We start from the raw sequence: 26436 nt of genomic DNA, 5'->3' as shown, positions 1-26436 counted from the left end.
CCCGGCTGCCCGCCGCCGGGCATCGCCTGCAAACTTGGCTGCGAGCGCCGGGAAGGTGTCGCTGGGAGGGCGAAGGGGCCGCTGCCGCTCCGCGTTGGGGTTTTTGTGTTAAAAAAGTGCCGGTGCCGCTGTTGGCAGCGCCGTGCCTGGTGATTCGGGGAGCCTGGAGCGCGCGGTCCCCAGGCAGGGTGTTGAACAAAAGGCTCCGGGAGGAGCCGCCGCTGGGTCCGGGGAAGAGTGCGGGGCGGCAGCGCTGCCTCCTCGCCGGGGGACGGGGACCGGGACCGGGACGGGGACAGGGACGGCCCCGAAGTGCGGGAGCTGCCGCGAATGCCTGTCCCCCCAGCCGGTGCGCGGCTCCCCAGCACACCCCGTGCTGACTCACGCTTCCAACTGTTCGGGGCTCTGCCCCCCGCGATTAACGCCGGGCTTCGGAGCAATTGCCGGCCACAACCGCGGCGCTCGGCTCTCCCCGGCCGCCCCCGGCCCCGGCCGCCCCCGGCCCCTTCCCCCCCTCCGCCGCCGCCGGGGACCCCCAGCCGGTCCCCCCGGGGTGCCCGGCGGCTTTGTTCGGGCACGGCGAGGGGGCTGTCAGAGGGACGAGCGGCCGCTTGGGGGAAGAACAGGGGGCTTCGCATCCCTTCGGGACCCCCGCCTTCCCACCCCCGGGCCACATCTAAATTAAAGGGCCGCTTTTGTTCCCCGCAGCCCCGGCGCTGCCGAGCGGCCGCGGGGGCGCCGCAGTCCGGTGAGCGCCGCGCCTCGCCCCGTCGGAAGCGGGCGGGCGGCCGGTCCTCCCCCCTTCCCTTCCCTTCCCTTCCCTTCCCTTCCCTTCCCCGGTGTGCCCGAGGGGGGCGGCACGGCGGGGAGGGGGCGGTGCCGGGCTCCCCCCTTCGAGTCCCTGCGGCTCGGGGGGGCGGCGAAGCGAGTTGTGTGTGTGTGTGTCCCCCCCCGTTATATAACGCCGGTGCTCCCCCGCTCAGCCCCCTAATCCCTGCGTGTTCCCCCCCCCCGCGGTGTGTCCTCCCCCCCCCCCCCCGGTGATGGGGAAATCAAGCTGCCGGTGTGCGAGCTGGAGCATATGGTGCCTCCGGGAGGGAGGCAGGCAGGGAGCCGCGAACGGCCTTGAACCTGCCGGCCCCAGCAGCTGCTGGCTGCCCCCCCCCCCCCCCCCCCCCTCCCCGCAGCTCCGCTCGGGGCCCCCCCCGGCCGGCGGGGCCCGGCCGCCCCCCTGCAGCGCTGCCGGTGGCCGTGCGAGGGGGCAGGGGGCGGCCCCGGGGCTGGGAGGGGGGGCAGGGGGGGGTCGGTCCTGGGGGCGGGGGGGGCGGCCCCGGGGCGGGGGGGGGCGCGGGGGGGTCGCGGAGCGCCGGGGGGGCGGCATGAGGGCGGCCGCGCACCGCCGGCTGCAGGCGCAGCTCGAGTAAGTTCCGCGCTAGCACCTAAAAAAGCAGCCATCCGCTCCTGGCACTGCCCATTTGCAGCTCGCTCCCGCTGCCATATGGTTGGAAGGGGGAAAGAGAGGAAAAAAAAAGGCAATTTGGGAAAGATGCTCTCAGCTGAAGGGAGGAGGTGGGCTGGGGGAGCGAGATAGGAGGAAATTCCATGTTAGGAAAGCATTAGCAAGGGGTGACTTCTAATGTTTTCCTGCCACTGACGTTGACAGTGACACACATGTGTGGGCTGAAATTGGAACGTCACTGAGTTTTTAAACTGAACCAGGAAATAGTCTGTTGCTCAGGGATAAAAAACAAATAGTATGTATTGTGAGGCAGGTACATGCAGCTAGCAGCTCCTCTCGAGTGAGGGAAGAGCCGTTCAATGCTCAGAAGTGAGCAGCTCAAATTTAATTTAGGTTTTTATTTTCAGATATTTTTTTTTTTTAACTCCAGGTTTTTCGTCTCTATTTTTAATCCCTTTAACTAACGCTTCAGAATCAGAAAAGCAAATATTGACAGGGCTTCACTTGTAGTCCCTTGTAACTACGTAGGTTGAACCTGCAAAGTCTCTTGGATTTTTTTTAAAGCTAACACAGTTGTTAAAGGATCGGGGGGAGATTAGTGGTTACAGAGGCAGTTACATATATTCTTAATTCTTTTGTATGGCTCCCTGTTACCCAGGTAGAAGTGTTTTATAAATATAGTGTGCCAGTTTGGTGGGGTTGTTTTTTTTGTTTGTTTTTTTTTGTTTGTTTGTTTGTTTATTACTGATCTTGTTACTCATAATATGGTAGCACTCAGAGAGTTTATGTGGGAGCAGGGAGCTACTGTGCTAGATGCTTTCTGATGGTACGGGAAGATGTACTGAAAGAGTTCAGGATCCCAGGCATCGGGCTGGCCCACCAACCTGCCCCGAAATGCCCACCGACCTGCCCCGTGCAGCTGCAGGACAGGCATCAGCCCAAGCTGCCTTCATCAGCGAAACAAAAGTTAGGGAGGCAGAAGGTAACACAAGGACAAGAGTAAGTAAACTCCCAGAGCCGTCCCGTAGGTTAAGTACAGTGCAACTCACTGGTTCCCAGTCATTTAATCAATAAATGTTCTATCTTACTTGCTACTCTGATGAAAGTTGCCTTAAAATAACTTTTATGAGCGCGTAGCCATGGGAAGGCAAAGTAAATCTTGCAGAAGCTGTGACAAATGGACTTAGCCAAACCGGGGGGTGGAATAGTCGAAGGTTGGCTGAGCTTTTTAAGTAGGAGGAAAGGCAGGATCCCCAGGTTTTCATTGTTCCCTTGTGCTGGCTGTTTCTGAGTTGTCAGCGTTTTTCCACATTTAGGAGAAGGTGACTATAAGTTACGATTCATTAGTAATCGGTATGGTCTCCAAATAAAGATAGCTAAATCAGTTTAAGCGATGCTGGCGCCTCTCCAAGGAACCCTCTTTACATCTGACGCGTTTGCCACTCACTTCTTTGAGGAACAATTAATACTGTACGCTGCTATTTTTCCCTCTCTGGGAAGAGCAGTGGTGTAAGTTGGTACAAAGGCTTTCTACCTGACGTTCCAGTTTGACTTGCTATTAAAAAAAAGGGGAAAAAAGTATTGCAGACTGTAGGAAGAAGACACACCAAGGCTTTGCGTTGGGCTGTTTTATATCAATATTGATTTTTTAAGGGGGTCTGTGTTATAAAGAGGGAGCTTTTATCCCCCTGAGCTCTCTGGCAATTATCTTCCTGCCATAAATGTTGATACGCACATAATGGATGTAACTAAAAAATCTCCTTATCCCAGCAGAAAAGGCTGACTGTTTGTTGGAGCAGAGAGAATGCTGAGAGTGTGAATAGACAAACCCATATGTCGCTGGTGAGAGAGATAAATGATGGACGAACAGGAGTTGGTTACTATGGATCAGCACAATAAACCAATTCCCATCATACACCTCTCTTAATAATATACCAGTTTCAATGCCATTGACGGGTAACCTAGGTAGCACCAGTCAACTGTAAGTTTTTCAACTGTTCTTTTATACATCTCAAAGAACAGTTGGGACTGCTCTCATTTTTTTCAGATGGTGGGTGCTAAAATTGTGCAGGACTTCCTTCCTTGCCAGTAATTTTGAAGGGGAACTTCAGAGCGCTGCTGTAAAATGCCAAATGTGTGCGATGCTCTTGTGCACTCGTAGTAAGTTTTGTTTTGTTTCACCCGTAAAAGGGGTTCACTCCTACAGGCAATTGCTTAAAAAATATGTGAAGAAACTGTTTAAGCATTTAGTACTGCCCTCATTAGTGTTGTTCCTGGTTGTATGGGATATTGGAAGATACTGGAACATTGTTTTTTATCTAAGTGAAAATAGCAAAAGCACAATATTGTTTTATTAAAAAAACCAACCCTGCAGAACAGGCAGTGATCAATAATACAGTTCTGACTTTCTGTAACCCGTTTCAGGGCTGCCAGAAGCTCAAGGGAAACTTTGCAAAACAGTCTGTGCTTGTATCCTGGTCTCCTTCCCCTGATCGTTACTGTTATTGCTAGCACTTCACACAGAAAACCGATGTCTTTGTCAGTTAAAGGTTTCACTTTATGCCCTTCTCTTCTGCTGGCTGTTTTTCCCTGCAGGTTGCTATGGCCTGGACTGTTAGTGCTGATCAAAATGCAGGTATACCTCCGGGTGGCGGGGTGAGTGGGGCCCTGGGACTTGGCACTTCCCGAGTCACCGGTTGCACTACCAGGCAGTGATGCCATCAGAGAGGGGAGAGCTAGCACATGCAAACGAGCTACGAAGAGTCTTAATTCCTCTTGGGAAGCCTCCTCATGGATAACACTTTCCTTTTGCCTTTCCTGTGCACATGTGGAGTCGCGGAAGCTGCCTGGGAGTTGCGTTGGTGAGCATGGGGGATGTGCCAGGAGGGGCTCTGCCAGGCCCCGCGGTGGGAGAGCGGCCGCAGTGCTCCTCGCGCCTCTGAGGGCAGTGAGACACGCGTTTGATCCCAGCATTGAGGGCTCGAGGATCAGGCCGTCGAATAGGGCAGGGGATTGTTTTGTGCCCCCAACCCCGTTTGGAGAAGTGAAATAGAAAGGGAACGGTGTGAAGGATGGTGTCATGGCAGGCTGCGTTTTGGCTTTTCCTTTGCTCCTGTGGGAGAACAGTTGTGCCCAAGGGGTGAAGGAGAGGAAGGAGCTGCGGGTGCCTTCCTCCCTGCCTTGCCGTGCAGCTGGAGTGACGGGGAACGTGAGCTGTGCCCGGCAGCGCACCCACAGGCCTCTGCTGGGGCCCAGGCCGGGGAGACGCAGGGGTATGCGGGGTTTGGGATGGCCCCCTGCCGCCGGCACTGCCACCTCAGTACAATAAGGCACCAGCAGGCACTGACTGGATCCAAGGGCCCCTGCTCCAGGAGGCCACAGGGGCGCCAGGCTGACCAAAATTGCTCTTTGGGGACTGGTGGCTGTGCTGTGAGGGGGAAATGAGGATCAGCAACGGGCCCTGGCCGAGGGCAGGCAATGATTTGTTGAAATCCACTTCACTTTCCTCTGCAAGGGACTTGGCAGTTTTATTGATAAAGAAGCGTTACATAAGCACCCCATCAGGCATGTCCTAATTTGTTAATAATTGATGATCTGGGTAGTACAGAAATACCAGCGCTGTTCATGCACTCCCACACCGATCTGCAGTCCCTGCCAGCCCCACACGTTTGGCTTTTACTTCAGTTGTAATACAGGCTGTTTTCCTTATTCTTTTTTTCTCCCACTGAGTTTCCCTGTGGCTGTGACTGCGGTGCCTGCCCCGTTTTCCAGCCCAGGTGGGGGCTGCTGGGGGCTCTGGGGCTCACCAGCTCAGGGGCCGGGGCTCCTCAGTGCTCCCCATTGGACTGCAGGCCACACTTGTGTGGGTGAAGAGCCTGGGCTGCCTCTTTAGTCTTGTTTTTTTTCTTTTGTAATTCTGTGGAATGCTCTTTTTCTCTAGAATTAACCACCTGAGAACTCCTAGCAGGCTTGGGAGTGACAGCTACCCAGGACGTGCCTAGCTAGTGTCTTGAGAACAACACAGCGCATGCGCTATGTTGTGGGCAATGAAATCCATTGCCTGCATTAAAATCAGAGGCAGCAAGGTAACTTTCTAGTTATGTTGTGAAATATAATGCCATTGTTCACTTTTATTAACATCCAGAGGTGGATTACCCGGCGGTTAGAAGCCTGTTCTGCTGTGCAAAAGCCTGTCTTTAATTTCAAGTGGCTGATCCTGATCAGGCAGTTGGAGCGTCTGTAGTGGCGACTGCTTCGAGCCCTGCACCTCACTTGTCGCACCATTTGCGTGGCGGCGTTGGCTACTCGAAGACTTGCTCTGACCTCCAGCGCTCCCCTTTGCTGCCCTGGGGTGCGCTTGCCAATCTCGCGTGGGCTTTGTGCAGCGCTGGGGAAGACTGGCAAGCTTTCTGCTCTGTTTGCTGAAGAGGGCCCAGCTTTCCTAAGCTGCCTGTCTGTCAGGGATTAATTTAACCTCTAATTACTACGTTTTCTTCACAGTTTGCTGCACATGAGCGTGTTATAACAAAAGCACAAAGAAGTATGTCATTTTATTTAGCCACTACTCTGAAATTAATTTAGGGGGTATAGAGTCAGATCTGACACACTTGGTGTTAAAATAATTGTGCTGGCATTAGAATTAAAGTACATAATCTTGTTGTTTCTAATGATACAACAGTACTAGTGTAAATAGTGCTGTTAACTTGTTAGTCTTAGCCACAGGAATAGAAGTGATATCCAGTTACAGAGAAATGCTCAAATGATCATGTCAACAAAAGTTTCCCCCAAATTGTGGCTTGGTTCCCAGCCCCCATTTTGGGTTAGGATTAGGTGTCCAAGAGTAGTTTGTTGTATTTTCTAAAAAGGTCTTCCAAACTGCAATAAACAAACATTTAAGATGGCCTGGGTTTCTTCCAGCCTGGATAATGGCTTTTTTTTTCTTTCTTAACATGCGGCATCTTGGGAACAGTACAAAAGGCCATATGTCCTCTTCTGTCTGCTCACGCTGACATCAGAAATACAGTATTGCACATTGCACCGAGAGGAGTGTATAGTCTGGAAGGAAGGGAAGGAGTCTGGATATGTTATGAAACATATAATAAATTTCATCTTTTCAAGTCCTGTGTTCTGTAATGTTTACAATAAAGTAGGTTGCTGCTTTTTTATTATGTTTTTTTTCATTTGAATCAGGAAAGTTTGGATTGGGAAATGCAGCTTATATTCAGTTTAGGCCAATTTTGTTAAAAGAGCTGTTGTTCTTCCCTGGGCCAGATCCAGCAGCTGCCTCTTCATTCTGCCCCATGTCCACCACCTCTGAGCAGACTTGTAGAAATGGCTTTAAAAATGTAATTTCTCACATAGGCTTGGGTGTGCAGAATTGTTGGTTATGTGCTGGTGATTTATATTTAGTGGAAACAGAAGACGGGTTGTATATTTTTGTGTCATGCATTCAAGTTATAGAGCATGAGCTCAACTTGGTAATTCTCCTTCAGTAAAAGCTGTAACTGCGTTTGATGGGAAACTTTCCCCAAAGATTCCCCAAGGTCAGGTAGGACATGGTTACGGAGTCAAATCTTGTAGTCCCTTTCTCAAAAGGAGAATTAATGTGGCATCGTTATCCAGGCTTGTGACAACAGTGACACGAGATTGCCAAAAAGACTAATGGAACGCGATGGATGATTGATTCTCTCTACTGTAGTAGATCAGGTTATTTCTCCAAATTCCTTCTTCAATACTCTGAATTCCCAAACTGTAACCAATTACTGTAATTATTTACTCTAATAACTTCTAATCAACAAGTAAATTGAACAGAAATTGAGATCAAGTGATGTAAGGGCTTGGATGGTTCGGTGAAGTGACAGCAAGGTATGGAGACTCTTCTGCTGATCAGCAGCTCCATGGGGTGGCTGTTGGATAGCGGTGTGGAGCCAGTTGTAGGTCCCTGTTCTAACTTTTAGTGGATGTGAATTTTCAAACATAATTTTGGAGATTTTTCTAAAGTAAAAGCCAAGCCCAAATAATGTCTTCTCTCATTTCAAAACTGTCAGACTTTTTTCAGAGGGTCTGAATGCATGTAGCCCCACAGGCCTCCGGAGGTGGAGGCAATTTTTTGAGTAAACAGTCCTCAGGTTCTTACTTGTCCATTGTACAATGGGGATCATGGCGCTTTACCTTAAGGATGCTTAGTGAGAAGGTGAGGGAAATATCAGTAAAATGACTGAAATATTTAGTAAAGCATAAGTGCCTGTAACTAGCTAAGGTCTTTCTTTAGGGACTTTCCACGTAGTTGGAAAGTATCTTGAAAATAAAGGCAGTATATCTTGTCCTGACACCCCTACCCCACCCTCCTATGAATGATAGTTTTATGCTTGATTTTGGCTATAATGCCAAGCAAGTGTTTGTTTTGTTTTGTTTTCTGGCATCATGGCATAGTATCTTCCTTTTTGCTGAAACTTCAGAATTTGACATAAGAAGAAAGAGGTAAAAACAAAAAAAGACAAAACCGGCATTTTCTATTGGGTAACATTAGACAAGGACATTGGAGTTTGTCTAAATCCAAAAATTTCTGTTTGTCTTCCACATCAAGGGTCATGTGCTAAACATTTTCTAATATTTCAGTGCATAAAGCTGGAAGTAAAAATAGTACTGAAGAGTCAGAGTCAACATCCAAGTAGTTATTTTAATGTTTCATTTTCAGTCCCAGCCCTTCATAGGTTAAGTTTTGGGCAAAGTTAAACAAATGCATATTTTATGAAGGCATCGGTCATACACAATTCCACTCTGGCTCTAGAAGCTTTTTCCCCGTACAGTTGCATTAGTTTAAGTACAATTACACAACGTGTTTGATGTGGTTATCAGCATGGATACTGAGTATAATTTTATTTTGCTTTGACAAGTTGCTTTAAATCTTACTAGGATCTTCACAATTCCAAGTTTATATATGGAAATAATTTCTGAGTTCATCTGGTATTTCAGTAACCCTGTAGATCGTGCTGATTGTCATACACTTTGAAGGACTTCACTTTTCCTGTTCTTTTAACTTACTTATTTTCTTAATTAACTCTGTTGATTTAAATAAAGTCACACAGACTGAGAAAACCCCAAGTATATACAATGCTGCAGTCAGAAATACAGGCAAAAGGTTTTGATCTCTGACTGCCAAATGGTGACTCATTAAAAAGGAATTTTTGTTCCTCCCTTTTCAAAGGGTTACTCACTACCAAGTAGTAAATATCTAGTTTTGATGCTACTACACTGAAATGCCTGACATTGTTGGTGTTTTAAGTCCAAACTGTAAGATTATTTGATCACAGGCTCTGTGAAATTTGTTTTCCTGTTTTTTCTGTTAAAGAAATTCCCCAAATAGATTTTTTTTTTAAGCTTTATCGTGTCAGTTTGAGCGTAGTCTAAAATGAAATATGTTTGGTTTATAATAACAGAGGACCCTTCCCATACTTCAAGCAGTGGCTCATTCAAATTATTTTTAAACACACAGCACTATGCAAGCACTAATTTCTTTCTAATTTTGCGTTGGGTAACATTAGACGAGGACATTGGGGTTTGTCTAAGTCCAAAAATTTCTTTTGTCTTCCACATTAAGTGTTGTGTGCTAAATATTTTCTAGTATTTCAGTGCGTAAAGCTGGAAATAAATCATACTGAAGAGTCAAGAGTCAAAATCCAACCAAAAGAGCGCCCTTCTTCTCAATTCTCATATTAATCTTGACTCTTTGAGCCATCTCCATTGTCTTCCTGTTCTTACCTATTCTACACATTCAATGGAAGGGCACAAAGGTGTGTTTGAATCCTCCATCTCTATCTCCTCATCTTATTTATGGATTGGTTGGTTTGAACTTTACATAGCATCGGAAGGATGTTTTCGTGGTTGCAGCAACACTTGTGTTTGACTTGAAGCAGAAAGAGAGCGCGTTCGGGCTCTTCAGTCTTCATGAGAAATGAATCTTAGTCCCTGATCCCAGAAGGTAGATCAGCCTTAATTTCAAGTGAAAGTTGTGCATCTTCAAATAACTTCTCGTGTCAGTTAAAGTTCAATATTCTTGAATTCCAGAGATGCAGATGGGTAGAATCTGAAGTTCAGGGCAAGTGTGAAGGATGTAAGAAAAAATGTAGATACTTCTTCTGATGCCTTTCTCCCCTCCCCTTCAGGGCTCCCAAAGTCTGTCAGCTTAATGCAGTGATTTGATTACGTTGTAGTGTTAAGCTAAAAGAATAAATCTGAGTGCCTTGGGAATGGGGAACTGATCCAACAATCGAAACCAAACAAGTTAATAAACATGAAGCGTTTCTGCACGCTGCTGCTGCAGAAATGCTACTTCCAGAAATGCTTGGGGCTGGCCATGGCATTGGACCAGTCAGTGGGTGTGAGGATGTTCTCTGTGTGCTCCACCAGTAACTGGGTGGTGTGGGGTGTGCAATATGTTTTGAGAGAAATGTGTGTCTTCCATTGGTTATAAATTTTGAAAATCTTGAATGTTGCAGGCTGAACCATTTATTTCTTCCCCCATGCTTCTCAGTCACTCCAATACATCTGGAAAAGCTTGACTTGGGCAGTCTTCGTTGTCCTTCCTTTAAAATCCTTTTGGTTCTACACATCTTCTACAAATTCTTTTTTCCCTCTTGACAGCTCTTCTAACCCTTCACCCTACCCCCAAAAATCCAGCCAGATACAGAGCATTTGAGTGACTGTCCACAGAGAGAGTCTGAACTCCAAGTTAGCCACTCTGAATGGTTGCTGACGCTTGCATGCCTGGCCGCACACAATCTGGAGTCTTTTGTAAGGACAGCATGCAAAGAAATGTTCTGAGCTACAGCAACAGTGTCAAATGCTGCTGTGTAAGAAACTCCCAGCTACCCACGTGCGTGGAACTGATTTTGGATGTTGTTACTTGTGAAGATAAGGCATGAGCTAATTATTGAAAGTCTTATGCAAGCTGGCGGCTTTGGTTTTATCCTAAGAGTAGCAGCAACAGTGAGCGACCAGTAAATGACCGATTGTGGCCGCCTGCCAGTCCTTCTTTTGGATGATCTGTATTGGTAACTGCATGTCCTCTAGTTCATGATTTAAAATGGTCACCCACTTTACAGCCCCCAAAGGCCTTCCCTTTGCTGGCCATTGTGCCCAGAGTGGCAGCAGGTTGGGGTCTTCGTGCTGGGGCTGCAGGAGCAGCAGCATTGCATGCTTTGCCCTCTGCTCCCTGAAATGCAGTGAGGCAAACTGTTACACTTCGCGTGGAGCGCATGGCTTGATTAACTCCAATTACCCTCCTGTCGGGCGTGTTTGCAATGCCAAGGGGATTAGGTGGCATGCATTTTCAAGAAATGCACGTTCATTATTAAGAAAGGTTGTGCAATAACATCCAGTGGTCATTTCCTTTCGGAGCGTAGCTCTGTGTCTGCAGCATAGCTGCTTGTTTATGCATACCACCGGCTCCCAGCGCGGAGGTGGACCAGCTCTGCGGCACAGGCTAGCCCAGCTGCACGGGCTGGGGCTGCCAGAGCCGCCGATGGAGAGGCAGGGACCTCCCGGCCTAGTGGAGAGCTCCAGGATACGAGGAGGCCATGGTAGGAGCACGGCAGCCTGGGTCGGGCTGGGACCAAAGGGAGGGCAAAGCCACGGGCTGGGGAAGCTGGGCGGGTATCAAGGGCAGGGTGGTGTGGGGGAAAAGGATGGAGATGGACGGAGATGGTTCCTCATGGGCATGTCTGCCAGATCGGCATCTCCTGTGGCTTCCACTTAAGCAGAGAATGTTTTTTCTGCCAGCTCACTCAGTGCTTCCTCAGCACTGACTTTACGGGTGCTGGTTTTCTTTATCTCTTGTATTATTGTTCTCTCAAGTTTGTGACTCTTCTTTTCTTCTTGCCCTGCTGCTTTTGTACCTTTGTTCGCATCGCTTTGTTAGAGAGATCGGCCTCTCAGCAGTGGCACAGAGGTGTGGGGGGGAGCCAGTGATCGCGGCCCCTTATCACTTCAGCTGATTTGGTCCGAAGGACTTTTCTTTGGGCCTGCTGAATGCTCAGGCAGCCCAGCTAGCCTGGCCGAAGTACTGCCTGCCTTTTGGTGAGCCAGGGCCAGCACTGGGCCACGCGTCAAATTGCGCCTGCACTGCTGCCCTTGCAGTGCAAATTCAATGGTTGGTGCTTTCTCCCAGCCCGCCTGGTTGCTGCTGTAGGACAGCCGCGGGTGCTGGGCGAAGTCTGAGCTGCAGAACTTGCTTCAGACATTGAGTAAACAGCCTGGCGCTTGGCCCACACGGAGCAGCCGCAGTGCCCGGAGCAGTGTGGTGAGCTGTCCCCAGGCCAGCTCGCAGGGACGTCTGCGCGACCGCAGCACGAGTGCAGGATCATCGTGCCTCGCCGCGTCCGGGTGCTGAAGGCGGAGCCCGCTGCTGGCAAGCCAACTTCCCAAACATCCTTCTTCAACAGAAATTTGGGGTCTTAACCTGGCTCTGGGTTCCACCAACCAGAAGAGAGAGTCATGTTCTCTTTTATAGCTTCTCCGAAGGAAGGAGATGCAATTCAGTGTTTATAAAGGCAGACAGGAAAGTAAAAGATTCTTTGGTTCTCTTCTCACACGTAGGAAAAATGAGTCACTCTGCATTTCATTACCGAATAGGAGCTGATTTACCAGTGTGCGTGCTCGGAGATGAATGCCTGTGGATGAACTCCTATAGTTTCCTCCATGACCATGCTGCAAATGGGCTTCAGCCAGCTTGATGTAACTCGTTCCGTGGCCCTGTGCTGTCTTTTGAAATGGGAGCAGCACCCTTCTTGTGATCTCCCAAAGACTAGAAGGCTGATTAACATGGGAATTCTTGATTAGCTTTAATTTAGCTATACTTCTCCAGGAACATACACTTCCTGAATTGCACAAAGACTCTTTAAACACAAATCCCAATCTATGTACTGGAGATCCTCTTGGTAGGTGTGGTGGCTAAGATTAATGTGTGCCTGATGCCTTTCATGTCCCAAGTACTTCACACAGAACAAGCATTTCATCTTCACAAAAGATGTATGCGTTGGGTGAAATAAGTTTTACTGTCTGTCTTTTACTTTAGTAGGCAGGGAAACTGAGGCAGGGAGATTAAAGTCGCTTGCTCATGGTTACAAAGAAGGCGAGTGCGGAAACTGTAATTTCTGGTTTCTATCCGTGTCTCCAGACTCGTGTCTCTTCTTTCTGAGAAGAAGCAGTAGGACAGACTTCGGAGTAAGAAAATCGTAAGAATGTGGTGAGGCAACTCAGCAGCTGTTGCAACTGCACCTGTGGCGCTCAGCTGGTGCCTGGCAAGTGATGTGCCGCTCTCCTCCCCTGGAACTGCAGTGTGTCATCCACCCAGGTGTCACCACAGAGTGCTGGTTGGGTCACCAAGCATCCGTAGACCATCCTTAGGCTGATATAATGGCTCAGTTTAACCACTGGTCCAGCCGGGCCATTGGAGGCCTAAGTATGTGTTGAGATTTCTGGATGGCTTCTGGAGATGTTCCCTTGGAGATGGAGAAGAATGTGATTGAATAATATTACTGAATTTTAAGCATGTGTGAAGTGATTAATATGGAAAAATGATTTTTTTTTGCCTCTGACTTGGGTAAGGCCCCTCACAGAGCTCAGGGCTGGGCCAGGGCCTGGGTCAGCAGCAGTGCTGTGCCAGCCTGAGCTACAGCCAGGCAGAGCACCCGGTGAGGGCCCACACGTAGATCTTGGTTTAAAGAGCTTCCTATCAAGATGAGTCAGTGGACCAAGCTCAACATCTGAGAAAGTTCTTATCTGAGCACGCATCTGTCCTTTTGAAAGAGAAACGGGGCGGCGTGCGGCCCTGCCAGCAGGCTGGCTGCGGTGGACGGCCCGGCCTGGTCAGGGGAAGCATGCGGCAGAGCGACCGCCCCTCGTCCCTCCGGCCCCTCATGAAAGAAGAAGGAGATTGTCCTTGTCCAAAACTGGAGCCTGCTTTGAGGTTGCGGCTGTAGAAGCTGCTTAGTTTAGTCTAGCACTGGCTATAAATCCCGTCCCCGTTCCGTGTGGAGTAACGATTTTTAGGCGGCGGTGAGGGAAGGGAAGCGGGTAAGCAGAGTGGTGCCACCCCTCTCCTTGCGAGGCCACGGTTCAAAATGTTTAATTAGTTGTTTCGAAACGGTGCCTCGCCTCCTCTGAGGGAGGAATGATGTATCAGCAAAAGCTGACCAAATTGATGTAGCAAATCAATTCTATGGTAATCCGTTTATTTAAACTTTGGTACTTAATTTTATAAGCTCTTCTCAAGTGTTCCCGTGCTCCTGTTCATTAGCCGGTATTCTTTTATGCTATTGCTTGGAGGTTTGTGCTGCAGATAGCAAAATGGCCAGACCATGCCACTCTAAACTGCCTCCAAATGTAATTCGAGCAGGTCTGCAATAACAGTGCTAAAAGAAGAGCTATTTAGTGGCGTTATTAATGGGCAAAGAGTTCAGGCAGGATTATGAAAAAGTAAATTTTTATTAAGAGTGGAGGAGCTAGAAGAATGGACTGATTGCCCTGAGTCCTCTGGGCCCTCGAGCAATCAATTTCCCTTTCTAGTATTCAGTTACTTGCTAATTGTATTGATTTTTATCAAATATGTGTACAAATCAATTTTATATTTTAGTGCTGTTAAAAGCTTCCTTCCTTCCTTGCAGGCAGTGGGGCTCTGATCATTCTCGTTGTCTTCTTCCTTGATTTTAGTGCTTTTATCTTAATGTGTATTTTCTTTAGGATGTGCATATTTTCCTTTAGGACTTTTCTCCAGACATTTGACCGGGTGGGGATTTTACACGCATGCTTAGGGTTGGAGCAAACAGACGTCACTCGAACAAGAGCTCTGTGGACGCGCTGGAACTGTCTGCTGAGGTCAAAATTGCAGGAAAGGGATGTGTTGTGTCAGAAAATGGGTGGGTACAAATGACCGGAGAGAGTGACCCCCCGAAGAGCAGGAAGCGCTGCTAGCACAGGAGATGAATTGTGTTGCAGAAAGGTTGCAACTGGAAACAAAGAGTGGGAGAAACGCTGAACATGGCGCACTCTGATCGAATAAACATGAAAACGAATGGGACCAAAATGCGACTCTGAAAATAATGCAGGCTGCTTTGTCAGCGTGGACTCCAGCATTTCGGAGAAGTAACTCACGCGCTTTACTTTAAGTGGTTGCTGGAGACTTCTCCAAGCAAAGGGAATGCATCAAGCTCTGAACAGAATAAAACAACATTCTCCATTTGTGTTTGTTTATGCCCATGGCGGTTTAAATTGTTCCTGTCAAGCTTACCTATTTTTTAGGATAGCACACGCTCGCTCTCTTTTTAATGCAAGTTACACAGTTTGGAGTTGGGGAGAGTATCTCTGGCTTTTGTGTAAGCCTGGGAACTTGGCTCTCGTAATTGAAATGTTTGGGTATGTGCAGGCTGTCAGATCCCGCCCGAGAGACTTTGAACTTTCCGTGGTGTGAGCAATAGGCACGAGAACAAGAAAAGTGGGAGAGCAGAGCTCGAGCCTGCCTCTAACTGAACATCACACTGCAGAGTTTATGGCGCTGTGCTTTCTGCTGTTATTGCCAAGGCACTTTAAAATAAAAAACTCATATTCTTTTCTTCAGGAGGGAATTGTTACACTAGCAAGTGTCCAGGTATATTCACATATCCAGTAAAATACATTTTTCATTAAAAAAAAAAAAAACACAACAAAAACTAATATAGTGGAAGAAACATAAAGCACTTTATATTTTACACTGATCGCTTCTGTCTTTTTTGCTCTGCTCCCTGCTTCTGCTGCTGTCCCTTCCTTGTGCAACAGCCCCAGCTGGGATCCCCAGTACGAACCACAGGTTTCGCAGCCGCTCCTGTCTGCTTGGCAGGGCTGTGGCACGGGGACGCACATCCGCAGCCGTACGTGCGCTGCGCCTCGCCAGTTTGGATGGCACCAGGGCAGCTGGGGCTGCTGTCGGGAGCTGCCAGCAGCAGCTCTCCGTGGCCCCACCGCAGAGAGCAGCAGCATCCTTCGCGCCCCGCCGCAGTTGGGCTGTGCTGCCTCGCTGCTGAGGCAGCTTTTCTCACTACCGGCTCTTCGGTGTTTCCAGCTTCACTGTAGGCACCTCAACCGTAATCACCGGGATAATATTTTAGAAGCTGGTTAGGAGAAGCCAGTCTCATTGTCCTTTGATCTCTGTGCACAGGAGGATTCTTTGCCGCATTCCCAGCTAGTGCAAGGCTGGCCGTATTCTGCTCGTGTCGGTGCTGCCTGCTCTGGAGGCTGGCAGGCGGCGTAACCTGCGGGTAGGGGCTCTGTGGGAAGGGAGCCGGTGCTAGCGTTGCCTCTGGCTTTGCATAATCTAGCAAACTGTGAGTACGTTTTTGTCATTAGGTTTCTACAGCACCTCTTGTATGAGAAATCACAAACTGGATAAGCTGTACGAGGGGTCATTACAGCAGAGAGAAGATAAACGTACCGGTTCTGCTGGAGGCTGTCCTCAGGCTGTTTGTTATGTGTCTCTAACACTGTCACTACATCACACACTTCCTCGATCTCCGTATTACCCTACAAGCCTGTCTAATGGGATCCTCTGTTGCTGATTCCGGCTTACCCTGACCTACTTCTTTCTTGTGTCCCAGCAAGCTGTCAGGAGCTATCAGAGCACTGGGAGCTGAAATAAACACTCACTGAGGGGAAAAGCAAGACTGTCTCTAGTGAATTTAATTAGCTTTCTTTAACTGGCTTGTTTGCTTTGTAAATCACATCATTTTTAGTCAAATTTAAGGGATAAAAAAAATCTGTAATTAAAATCAAATGATGCACAACCTTATCAAAAGGCAAGGGTTTTAGAAGTTCAGTACAAAAAGTCTCTTAGTTTGTAAACATTTATGGTGCTCTGAATATTTTAGGGAGAAGAAGGGTGAATTTGAGACGCTTTTTGGTTTGGGCATCTTGCTTCAGATAGGCGGGAGATCGTTTTTATTAGTTGATATCTTTACTTTTCTGTGAATTTGGAAAAAAAAACCTCACTGTTTTTTGGAATTAAGACTTGAGTCCTTTCATCAGTAGTGCCAGCTTACTGGATACAATTTTTGAATCCAAATAAAGATTCATAATGTTTCTTTCTGTCCTGTAGCCAAAGCTTTAGTTTACTATCCATAGTTTGAATGCATGCTGTTACGCGAGGCTGTGGTTTAAAGCATAGCATCCCTTTGCAGTTCTGTTGCGTTCCTCAGCATTAGCACTGAAATCATTGTAATTTTGGCTCTGGCAAGCCAATGAAGCACTGTCTCGGCCAGCCATCACTGGGCTGAATTTTAAAGTGCTTGTAGTGTGTTTATCAGGCAGTATGTTATGTCTTTAAGGTGCTTTACTGTGTTTCGGTATGGCACATATTTCTCTTAACAATTGATGTTCTTGCTCTTGTCAGCATAGAGTCTAATCCTCTTGCTGCTGAAAATGATAAAAGCCCTATGAATTCCTAATATGTCTTATCAGAATCTGGCCAAACTATAAAACGTCTGACCTCAACTTCTGATTCTTCTTCAGCAGAAATATGTTTCTTCCTTGCGTCACGCATACATATTGATAGAGCCTCCTGAGTACTCGGCTTATAGAAATACACCCATCCTTGTGCTGAGCTGCAACATGAACAGAAAAGGATTAAAGGATCACTGAGAAAGAGATGGGTATGGATGAATTTGCAGCGTGCAGAAAGGTGAAATACGGGATAAAATGACTAGCCAAGAGTTTGAAAGGCGTTCAGAATCTCTTTCACAAAGCCGCAGTACTTCTTCCAGTCCTTTGAAAAGGCTGTAAGATTGGCCAGCCCATGGTACCCCCTGGAGAATTACTTTTGGTAATAATTGCATTCAGGACTATAATGAGCAGCCTGATGGCTTGATGACTTCTGAGTAACTCTCCAGCTTTCTGCTCGCTGCAAGATTTTCAAGAAGGAAAGGAGAAATGTTCTTTCTTCAGAAGGAGTTTTGGAGGTCCCTTGGCTCAAACTGCGTGGGACAGGACACTGTGGTGGTGGGAGGGGTGAAGTTTGTACGGAATTGTTTGCAAAGGGAATATGCTGGCAGATTTCTATAGTTTTACAGAATTCAATCAAAACAAGAACAGCCAGGTGAGTGGGGTAAACCAGCAGCAGTCAGATGAAGTTAAGTGAACTAGGTTTGCTGACCTACAGCAGGTAGAAATAAAGCAAGGAAAGCTGAGACATCCCGCTTGAAGAATCCGCATATCTTAAATGCCGCCTCTGAACGGAGACCAGAAAAATTATAAGTATTGTAACTTCAGAAAGTTTGCTTACATTCTGTTGCTTTACTTGATCCCGACTCTCCCTTGTGGATTGAGGTCTTAAGTATTTTTGGCATCTGAGCTGTGTAGAGTGGGAGGAATACACATACTTCTCTTGGGTCATCACTCCAGGGAAAGTGGGTGAGGTGGCTGTTGCAGAGCTTTTATCGTAGGCATGGGAGCAGACCTGTTAGATAAAGGGCTGTCCCTGGAGCAGGATAGATCTTTATAACCTGATCCAGTGTGAAGGGCAAGAAGAACACTGTGATCTCCCTGCCCAGGCAGGAGGGTGAGTGGTGGAGCAGTGGGGTGCCAGAGGAGGTAAGGCTGCGTGCCCGGCTGGACCCACTGAGCGGGGCTGGCTGCAGCTGGGAGCCGGGCAGGAGGCAAAGGAGACTCCTGCACTGTGGGAAAGCAGGAATTTAGTGTGTTTAGCAGCAGCCACGTGATTAATCGCTGCGTGCCTGTCATCTCTGCGATAGCACCGCAGTCCCTCCATTCATCTCCCTGGCCTCTGCTCGGCGGGGAGAGCAGCTCCGTTCTCTCAGGGCACGTTTGCTCGTGGCAGAAGTCAGGAGCGATTCTTCCAAGGAAGGGATCAGTCCCGACGTGTCTGGGGCACCGCTGTAATCTGAATAATAAACACTTAATTCCAGGCTCCTCATATTTGGCTGAGGTTGTTTTGTTAAATGATGCTTTGCTTAGAGGACACAGAAAGGGGCAAATGTTCAGTAAGACTTGAGTCGTTTAACTTAAATCAACCTCCTCCTACCCACTATTGACATATCAAGAGAACCAATGAGGCATGTTTAATTACACATGCACCGAGTTTACAATTAGTCTGCAGACGGTGATTTTTTTTTTCTTCTGATGCAGCAAGGAAACATTTGATCCTGCAAAAGGCCTTATTAGCTGTAATACGAGCAGGTTTGGGGTTGTTTGGTTCGTTTGTTGTTTTTTTTTTAAATTCATTTTAAATGTAAGTGGAATGTTTTTTATCTTCTAGGTCAAATGATTTAATCTGATGCTTTAATGTGACATGGTTTAGCAATCCTTCTGCTCCCCTTCTGCTTGTAATAAGTGACAAAAGTATGGCTTCTTGCCTGATAAATGGGTTAACAGTATTCACAAGGCGGGTAATAGAAATCCATATTAATAGGTGGAAATTGGCTCTTGATGCCAGGCAGGAGAGTCTAATGAAAGTATTATTGTTTTAGCTTCCAGCTCCTTTGGAAGCTGAAAGCTAAATGCCTGTATTACATTCTTATTACCTATTTATCACACCATATAGCTGAGTGGATGTTTATTAAATTACATTCATGTTTAATGCCTGTTTGTATACTTTTCACTGAATGTGTTCTCAAAGGAAATTTTCTGGAAGCGTTTCAGAAATGCACAACTATTTTCCCATTCTCTTTTTATAAAGTAAAACCATTGTTGCCAACTGTCAATATACAATTGGCTTGGAAATTAAATTGTTTCCTGCTAAGCTGTAAGAACCAGCTAAACCTACTCTATTTAATTTTGGAAATAAATATTTAAAAAGCTGAAAACACACGGTGTTCTTGGGTAGGGCTGACTCTATTCTAGTCTTTAAAAATACCTGAGATCCCAAGAGTTGGGCTTACCTAGTTTCTGCTTTAATTTAGCATTAAATTGCTTCATCAGGGATTTTACATATGACCTTCTGTGTGTTTGTGATTCTTTTGAGAATATTTAAAATAGTACTGAATACCATCAAAGATAAGAAGTTAGGAGCCCTTTTTTATTAATCTACCTACTTACGGCGCTTCTCTGGCGCTCCATTCTTGTTTTCTTCTTGAAGCATCACTTTCAGTTCATTCCATCTAGGTTTAACAAACCAAAAACCACAAAGCAACCCAGCACAGCTCAGGTATTCCCACACAACTCTGACCTGGAAAGCATCAGGGTCTCAAGGGCTTCAAGGGTCTGCGAGGGAAGAGATCAAGGGAGGTAGGCTTTGCATTTTCTTCCGCCCGCATGGGCCACGGCCCGTCCCCGCGACGCAGCCCCATGCCCACGCAGCCCGACGGCTGACGCAGCCTTGGGCAGGGTGTGAGGTTGGTGAGGGTCAGGGCTGACAGCCTAGGGCTCCTGCTTGCATCTCTGCCCGCCGTCCTGACCTGCACCTGCCTCTCCACACCCGTGTCCTGCGCGCTGAAACCAGCTGAGAGGGGTGCCCAGCTTTTCCACAGGCCGTGTTTGCCGGTCCTGAGCTGCACGGGCCCGTGGCTGTAAACCTGTGGTGGTTTCCTCCCAGACAGGAGGTTCGACTCCTACTCTTACACCGAGAAATACCTGTAATGGGTAGGAATCCCAATCGTGCATTCTCTCACTTCACCAAGTTACTCACCGTCAGCTTGGCAGCAGCGGGCCTGGCACCGCCAGCTGCAGCGGCCTCAGCCCGAGGAGCGCGGCTGGCAGCGTGGGCTACAGGGCCGGGGCACCCATCAGCAGCGCCAAGTTCCTTCCTGAAAGGCTTGGATAGCTCTTGGCTGCTCGTAGGTTAAGTTTGGCATGGTATTGTGTTAGTCCATCGGTGCGGCCTGTGGAGGAACGTGATGTGAACCACGCTTACTTGCTTATATTTGAAAAAGTCGGAGCTGCTCTACGTGTTTCAGCTCTCTGCTGTGCAGACAGTAACACAAACACTCTCACTGCTGTCATGAGCAGGTTAATCGCTTGATCACTTTTACTAAAATTTTGCTGCTCTTTAAAAAGCTAGTCTTTGTCACTAGTGGGTCCTACAAATACACAGAAAGTGCATGTGCCTTCAAGTTGGAGCAACTGAAAAGTATTTTGTATAAAAGAATGTCATGTTCTGCTCCTCTCGATCCTGATCTGCATTATGAATTTTGCAAAACAATCCAAAATACTGTTGCAATCATACTACCTTTTTTTTTTCTTTTTAAATGGTGGGGGGAGAAACAATAAATCACTCTCCTGGACTATGTGAAACATATGAGAAGTAGCATTTTGAACAAATTTCAGCAGGCTTATTGGGTGTTCAAATTTCAGGTGTCTTGCATTAGCAAGCTACTATTAACGTTTTCAGAGCCACTGCAACTGTTCCTTAGATTTTATATTTATTTAAGAATATATATGCAATTTAAATTAGTATATATGTTTATAGAGAGAAATTCTGTTAAGCATTTTAGACATCAGAGGAATAGGCTCAGAGGAACAGGAATTTGCACTGTTATTCTTTCAGTTTTAATTCCCTTAAGTTCCTTTTCAGTACTTGAACCTCTGCCTTACCTTTGTGTTCGCTCAGTTTGATAAAGGCTGTATGGACTAGTTTCGTTTCTGATTACGGCTGGTCTCTAATAGTTTTCATTCTTTTGGCTTCTCATATCCAGATCAATGTTTCAGTGTGTTTGCTGCGAGCACTGCAGGGAATGATTTTTCTCTTTTTTGTACCCCATTAAAACACATTGCAGCACTTTGCTGGTCCAATGTATTGTAACACTTGTAAATTATAGATCCATTTGAGTCAAAATATCTCTTCAAAACAGGGCATACAGTTCTTTTTTGAATCATATTTATATAAGCATTGCATTGGATACTTTTTTATTGTTAGGTGTAGTGTAACAATACAGCAGAATTTATAGCGTTGGAAGGCAGTTGAAACATTTCCATAATACCGCTATCATTTTCTGACACATCTTCATCTCTCTTATCTTCTTCCAGGCATTTGTGATTGACTGTGTTCATTTTTTTGGTTAATGACGTTCTTTAAGATGAGACTTTGCAAATCGGTGTTTGGGCGAGTCTTTAATAAGCTTCTGTACTTTCTGATGTCATTTATCTTACTCTCCAACAGTTTGTGCAGAGTTAGGTGAACTTGGATCGACAGTCAACGCAAAATCTGTAACACAAGGTAGAGATCTTGTCGATCCTGCGCACAGCATGACAGCAGTGCGTGGGACTGCAAGCAAGAGCAAAACCACTGCGGGTTTCAGAGGTTTGGACAGGGAATTCCCACGAAGATTTTGTGAACCCCATCTTGCCTGGTAAGGCACAGCCCAGGGCCCTAGGAAAAGTTCAGTGACAGCCCTGCCTGAAGTCATGGGGAGACAGAGAAACTTGCACGTGGAGCATTTCTGTTGCGAGAGTTTGTCGGCGGCGTATTGATTGCGCAGGTCAGTGGTGAAAGGTCAGCAGCTCTGCTGTGTCGGCAGATAGAGGCAGAGGAATGGCATGTTGAGGTCACATTGGGAAGGAATTCAGTCACGCCGAAGAAAGAACATTTTAAAGCTTTATTTACTCAAAAAGGGTCGTGAGGTATTGAGCTTGCACATTTACAAGCCTTCGGTGTAAGATTAGGAAGCCTTACTCTCGGCTTTCACTGGGATTTTTCCCCTTCATTTTACAATCTGTTTTTAGAGTTGAACAATTTTTAGCTTATCACTGTAATGCCTTCGCCTGCTTTTGTTTCTTGCAAAGCATTACAAAGATATTTCTTTGTGCAAAGAAAGACTGGTAATTTTTTATGAAGTACCAGATTTCGAAGAGATTATGCTCTGATTCATTTACATTCATTTTTCTTTCGTTCGTTCAAAGTGCCTGTGGAGAGCTGAGTGCTGTTCATGCAGTTTGTTTCTATTGTGTTTTTCTTTTACGCTATTTGAAGGTAACTATTCCATGGCAGAGCTGCGATTTAACACATCTGAAAGGGAAGCTATGTTAAGGGCAGAATTTAAATCCTGCTGAAACCAGGAGGACTCAGGTCTGAACGAGGTAATTACACTGATTATCAACTGGTGTATGCTGTGGTTTCGACAGGCTGTGTAAAAACATTCCTTTTCATTTTATTTACTCCATTAAGAACCAATTTAAATGAAAGCTAATAGGCCATTCTGATACTTTGAAAATGTTCCTATCCAAACAGCTGAATTTCACATTTTTAACTAACCCGACACAGATTTTATTTGTGCAGATAGGGTGTTAAGGAGATAGCTAGCTGTTTGCCTGAGCTGGGAGCTGCAGCACCTTCCAATAAGCATGGTATTTCCTCAAATGCAAAGTCCTCTTCCAGACCTTCTCTGCACCCAAATTCTGGTTAAATCAGGGAAGTGATACATAACCTTTTCAGCCCAGGGAGCCCACCTCGAGACAAGGATAGCGGGTAGAGAGGCAGCTCTGCAGCCCCTTGAGGATGAGGGTGGCAAACAACGTGCTTGTTTGCTGTCTCAGGTTTGGCATAACGGCAATGAGAGAATAAGATTTGCGTTTATAGAAGATGTGAGAAAATGTTTGTGTGCTGGAGACAGGGTTGCTTTGACTGATGATTTTAATATTGCCACTTATTCTGGGCTTCTAAACTCCAAAATTACATTTAAAAAAAAATCCATGTCTCTTTCTCCAGTGATTCAAAGCCCCTGAGTTTATGATCAGGGTAGATTTTTTAATATTTTAATATTAAAACTAATAAATCCTGCCTGTTAGATCTTCCAAGACTGCTCAGGTAGGCTGCTTCCCCCTGCCATCCTTCCTGCAAAGCACTTTGTGAAGACCAAAGCGCGTGTTTTCACACAGGTCACTGCAGACACGGACATCTTCTCTAGTGGAGGTGCCCGGGAGCATGTCCAGGCACTGGAAGCATCCCACCAGGAGCTGGGGATGGCACCCACAGCCCCCATGTGCACCCCCTGCATCTGCTGCCAGCCAGTGCCTGTACCTTGCTGCGAACACTGTAACACCCCAGTGCTTCTCTGCCTTTTGTGGCTGCCTTTTCTCTGCTCTTGGACCATGGGTATGGATGGAGGATGATGGTGTCCCTGACGGAGCCATTGGGGCCAGCAATTTGGGTGAAATTTTCAGCATACAGGGAAAACAGCTGTTCAGAGACTGTGACCGATGTGATGCCAAGTGCAGGGATGTGTTATGGATGCGTGGTGCTGCTGAGATTCCCTGCAAGTCTCAGTGCTGGAGGAGGGGGTAAAGGGCGTGCGTTGGGTAGATCAGTAGCAACTGTAGGAAAAGAAAGACCAAAGTGAAAAACAACTGAGTTTTAGTTTAGTTTATTAAGGAGGAGTTTAGAGGCCGCAAGGGATAGAGTGTTACTTGCCTGTAGTTGCAGATTCACACCCTGCTCAGTCCAGAAGTAACAGCTACATGTTGGCATCTGAATGCTGCTCAGTCACCTGCGAGGTACGAGCTGGGGAACTACTACACTACTGCAAACGCTGGAAAAGTACCTCCACCTCATAGTCAAAAGCTTCATTTAAAAAAATAAAAAACCACACCACCAAGAAGCCAACCCAGCACTCTCGTGTGGGGCAGCCCGAGAAGGGAGCTGCCGGAGAAGGCGCGGAGCTTGCACGTACCCGGCTGGCAGCCCTGGCCCCGGCACGGCCAGGAAAGCTCAGGAGCTGCAGCTCCCTCCTTTTTCATCAGGGCAGGGCCCCAAAACCTGAAGCGAAGCCTGGGGAGCAAACTCCTCCAGGCCACAGCGCAGCAACTTGCCAGCACCGTGCCCAGAGCACCGTGACCGTGTTTGCTGGTGTGCTTGCAGAGAATCGGGGCTTTGTCTGCAGAACTCCTTTCGCCTTTTCTTTTCTTTCTGAAGTTTTCAATCGCAGACCGGGAAGGCAGGGGGCAGGGGGGCAGGCTGTAAAGATGAAGCAGCTTGTGAAAAGAAAGCTGCTGAATGGGCAGATTGTTTTATCTGGGTGGGTTTTGTGTTCCCGGCTCCGTGCTGCAAGCGAAGGTACAGTAGGAGCAGCGTCGGGGCTGCTGCCTTTCCGTGCCAGCCAGCAGCTCTCTGCTCCTCCTGCTGCTGCTGGGGCTCGAAGGCCGTGAGCGTGTGCCATCTTCCTCCTCCTGCCCCGAGCTTCCAGCTTCGTGTGCCTAACAGTCCGGAAAGTAAACTGGAAAGTTATGGACAAATCATAAGCATGAGCATTCGAAGGAGGTCTGAAAACCCAGGGTGGGAGCGGGGAACCCGACTTGGTCTGGCATCATCCGAGTCTTCTCCGGCTGCTCTCTGTTCCTTTGGAAAGCTCCAGGCCCTGCTGTGCTCCCGACGTGTCGGCGGTCTGGTGTGCTGCTGAAGCTGAAGGGCTTTGTGCTCTGCAGGAACGAGAGCAAAAAGGGGTGTGTGACTTCTTTTCAAAACAAAATAAAATAAAAGTGATGGGGAATTGAGTGCCTCTGCTTCAAAGCTGCGGGGAGGGAGGGACAGGAAGGTGAGGGGGGTGTGTGTCCAGAGGAAAAAATCCTGATTAAATAAGTGCTGTTGATTTGTGGCCCTGGAAAAGAGAATTCCTCGTCTGATGCGACTGCTTGTTTTCTGACACTGAGCTGTGGCTGTGAGACACCGAAATCTTCCTCAGAGGTGGGGGGGAGAAAAGCGGGTGCTGGTTTCGTTTGCGCTGAAATAATCATTAAAAAAGAAGGGGGGGCTTAACGCAGCCAGAAGTTTTCTGGCTTTTCATCTGAGCACCAAGTGCTGCAGCATCCCCCCACCTCCAAGGTAGCAAACCAGTTAGCAGGAGCCTCGGCAAACACAATGGCTCTATCTTGCTCTATTATGCCACAAAGGAGTGGCTTGCTTAATCTCCGAAATTAATAGAGCAGAGAGGAAACGGCTCTTAAAGAGATGTGTGTCTGCTTCCTTCCTGTTCATAGAACTGGGAGCCTGGGGCTCTGAGGTAATGTCATTTCACATAACTAGAGGGCTCTTCTTATAAAGGACAATTACAGTAAGTGTAGCGAGCCTGGAATTTTTGACTTTTCAATGTGTTTTTTTTCCTGCTCTGGCGGTGGGGATTTCTCTCTCAAACCTGACATATTATTTTGGTGAAAGATGATGCTGTGACAGAGCTTGCCTCACATTTGACTTTCAGGAGATCCTGTATTTTTTTTTGTCTGCCTCTCGTAGTGGTGGCATCAGAGAGAAACCAGGCTGCTGCTCCCTTCCCTGCCATGCTTGGTGCAGTAGCCTACGTTCATTTTGAGCTCCTGTCTTAGGAGAACGTCAGTTCAGCCGGATGAGTGGAGTGCAGCCTCATAGAACGGATCCTTTTTCACACCGTGTCGGCCCTTCATAGCAGTGTGTTACTCTTGGTGTGAAGCCAAATTGACTGATAAGTAACAGACTAGGCTTCCTTGCATGTGACCAAGGCTGCTCACGTCTATCCAAACATTTTAGCTTTAGGAAAAAGACCTTGCACATAAAACAGCAAACCCCACCTAGCCGTTATTGCTCCAGCATGAGGGAGAGAAGAGAAAAATGTGCCTTGCCAAGAAGCCTTCAGGACTTTAATTGCTTCAGGGAGGACAGGAAGGGGTAGAACAGGTACCTGGTAGACCAGGGCTCCTGGGTACCGCGCTGCCTCCATCCCCTTTGCCTTGGGAGCCGGGGGACGATGCTCGGCGCGTTTCAGGAGCTGCCTTTAGTTGGACAGATGAAGCTTTGCTCTGCTTCCACGCCGTAACTTTTGTTAATAATTTATGTGTGATATTACACAGTAGAAATATCTAACACTGCATTTTAAACTGCTGTCTGGAGTGGCATAATGCAGCCATGTTGTGTATCTTGTGAATTTATTAAAAAGCAGGGATGCAAGAAGTGTTTGTTCTGGGTCGCAGTCAGAGGGAATCTGCCATATAATGACTGTCTATAAAACGCAGGCCAGTCCGTTCCCTGCTAGCAGCAC

At 47.3% G+C, this 26436-nt stretch overlaps 1 protein-coding gene across 4 annotated transcripts in view; it reads left to right on the top strand.

Moving 5' to 3' along the window:
• Positions 1 to 26436, top strand: part of MAMLD1 (mastermind like domain containing 1) — a 256950-nt gene that overhangs the window by 179330 nt on the left and 51184 nt on the right. The window contains exon 1 of one of the 4 annotated variants that reach the window (XM_048080192.2): positions 1390 to 11040. The exons of the other annotated variants lie outside the window; for them this stretch is intronic. Within the exon in view, the coding sequence (XP_047936149.2) occupies positions 11038 to 11040 (3 nt within the window). The 5' untranslated portion in view covers positions 1390 to 11037. Of the gene's footprint in view, positions 1 to 1389; positions 11041 to 26436 lie in introns of those variants that run through there. 4 annotated transcript variants of the gene reach the window in all.

This window comes from Anser cygnoides, chromosome 13 (assembly GCF_040182565.1).
Source record: "Anser cygnoides isolate HZ-2024a breed goose chromosome 13, Taihu_goose_T2T_genome, whole genome shotgun sequence".
NCBI classification, from domain to species: domain Eukaryota; kingdom Metazoa; phylum Chordata; class Aves; order Anseriformes; family Anatidae; genus Anser; species Anser cygnoides.
The sequence above is the reverse complement of the archived record's forward strand: the minus strand, read 5'-3'. Positions and strand labels throughout refer to the sequence as shown.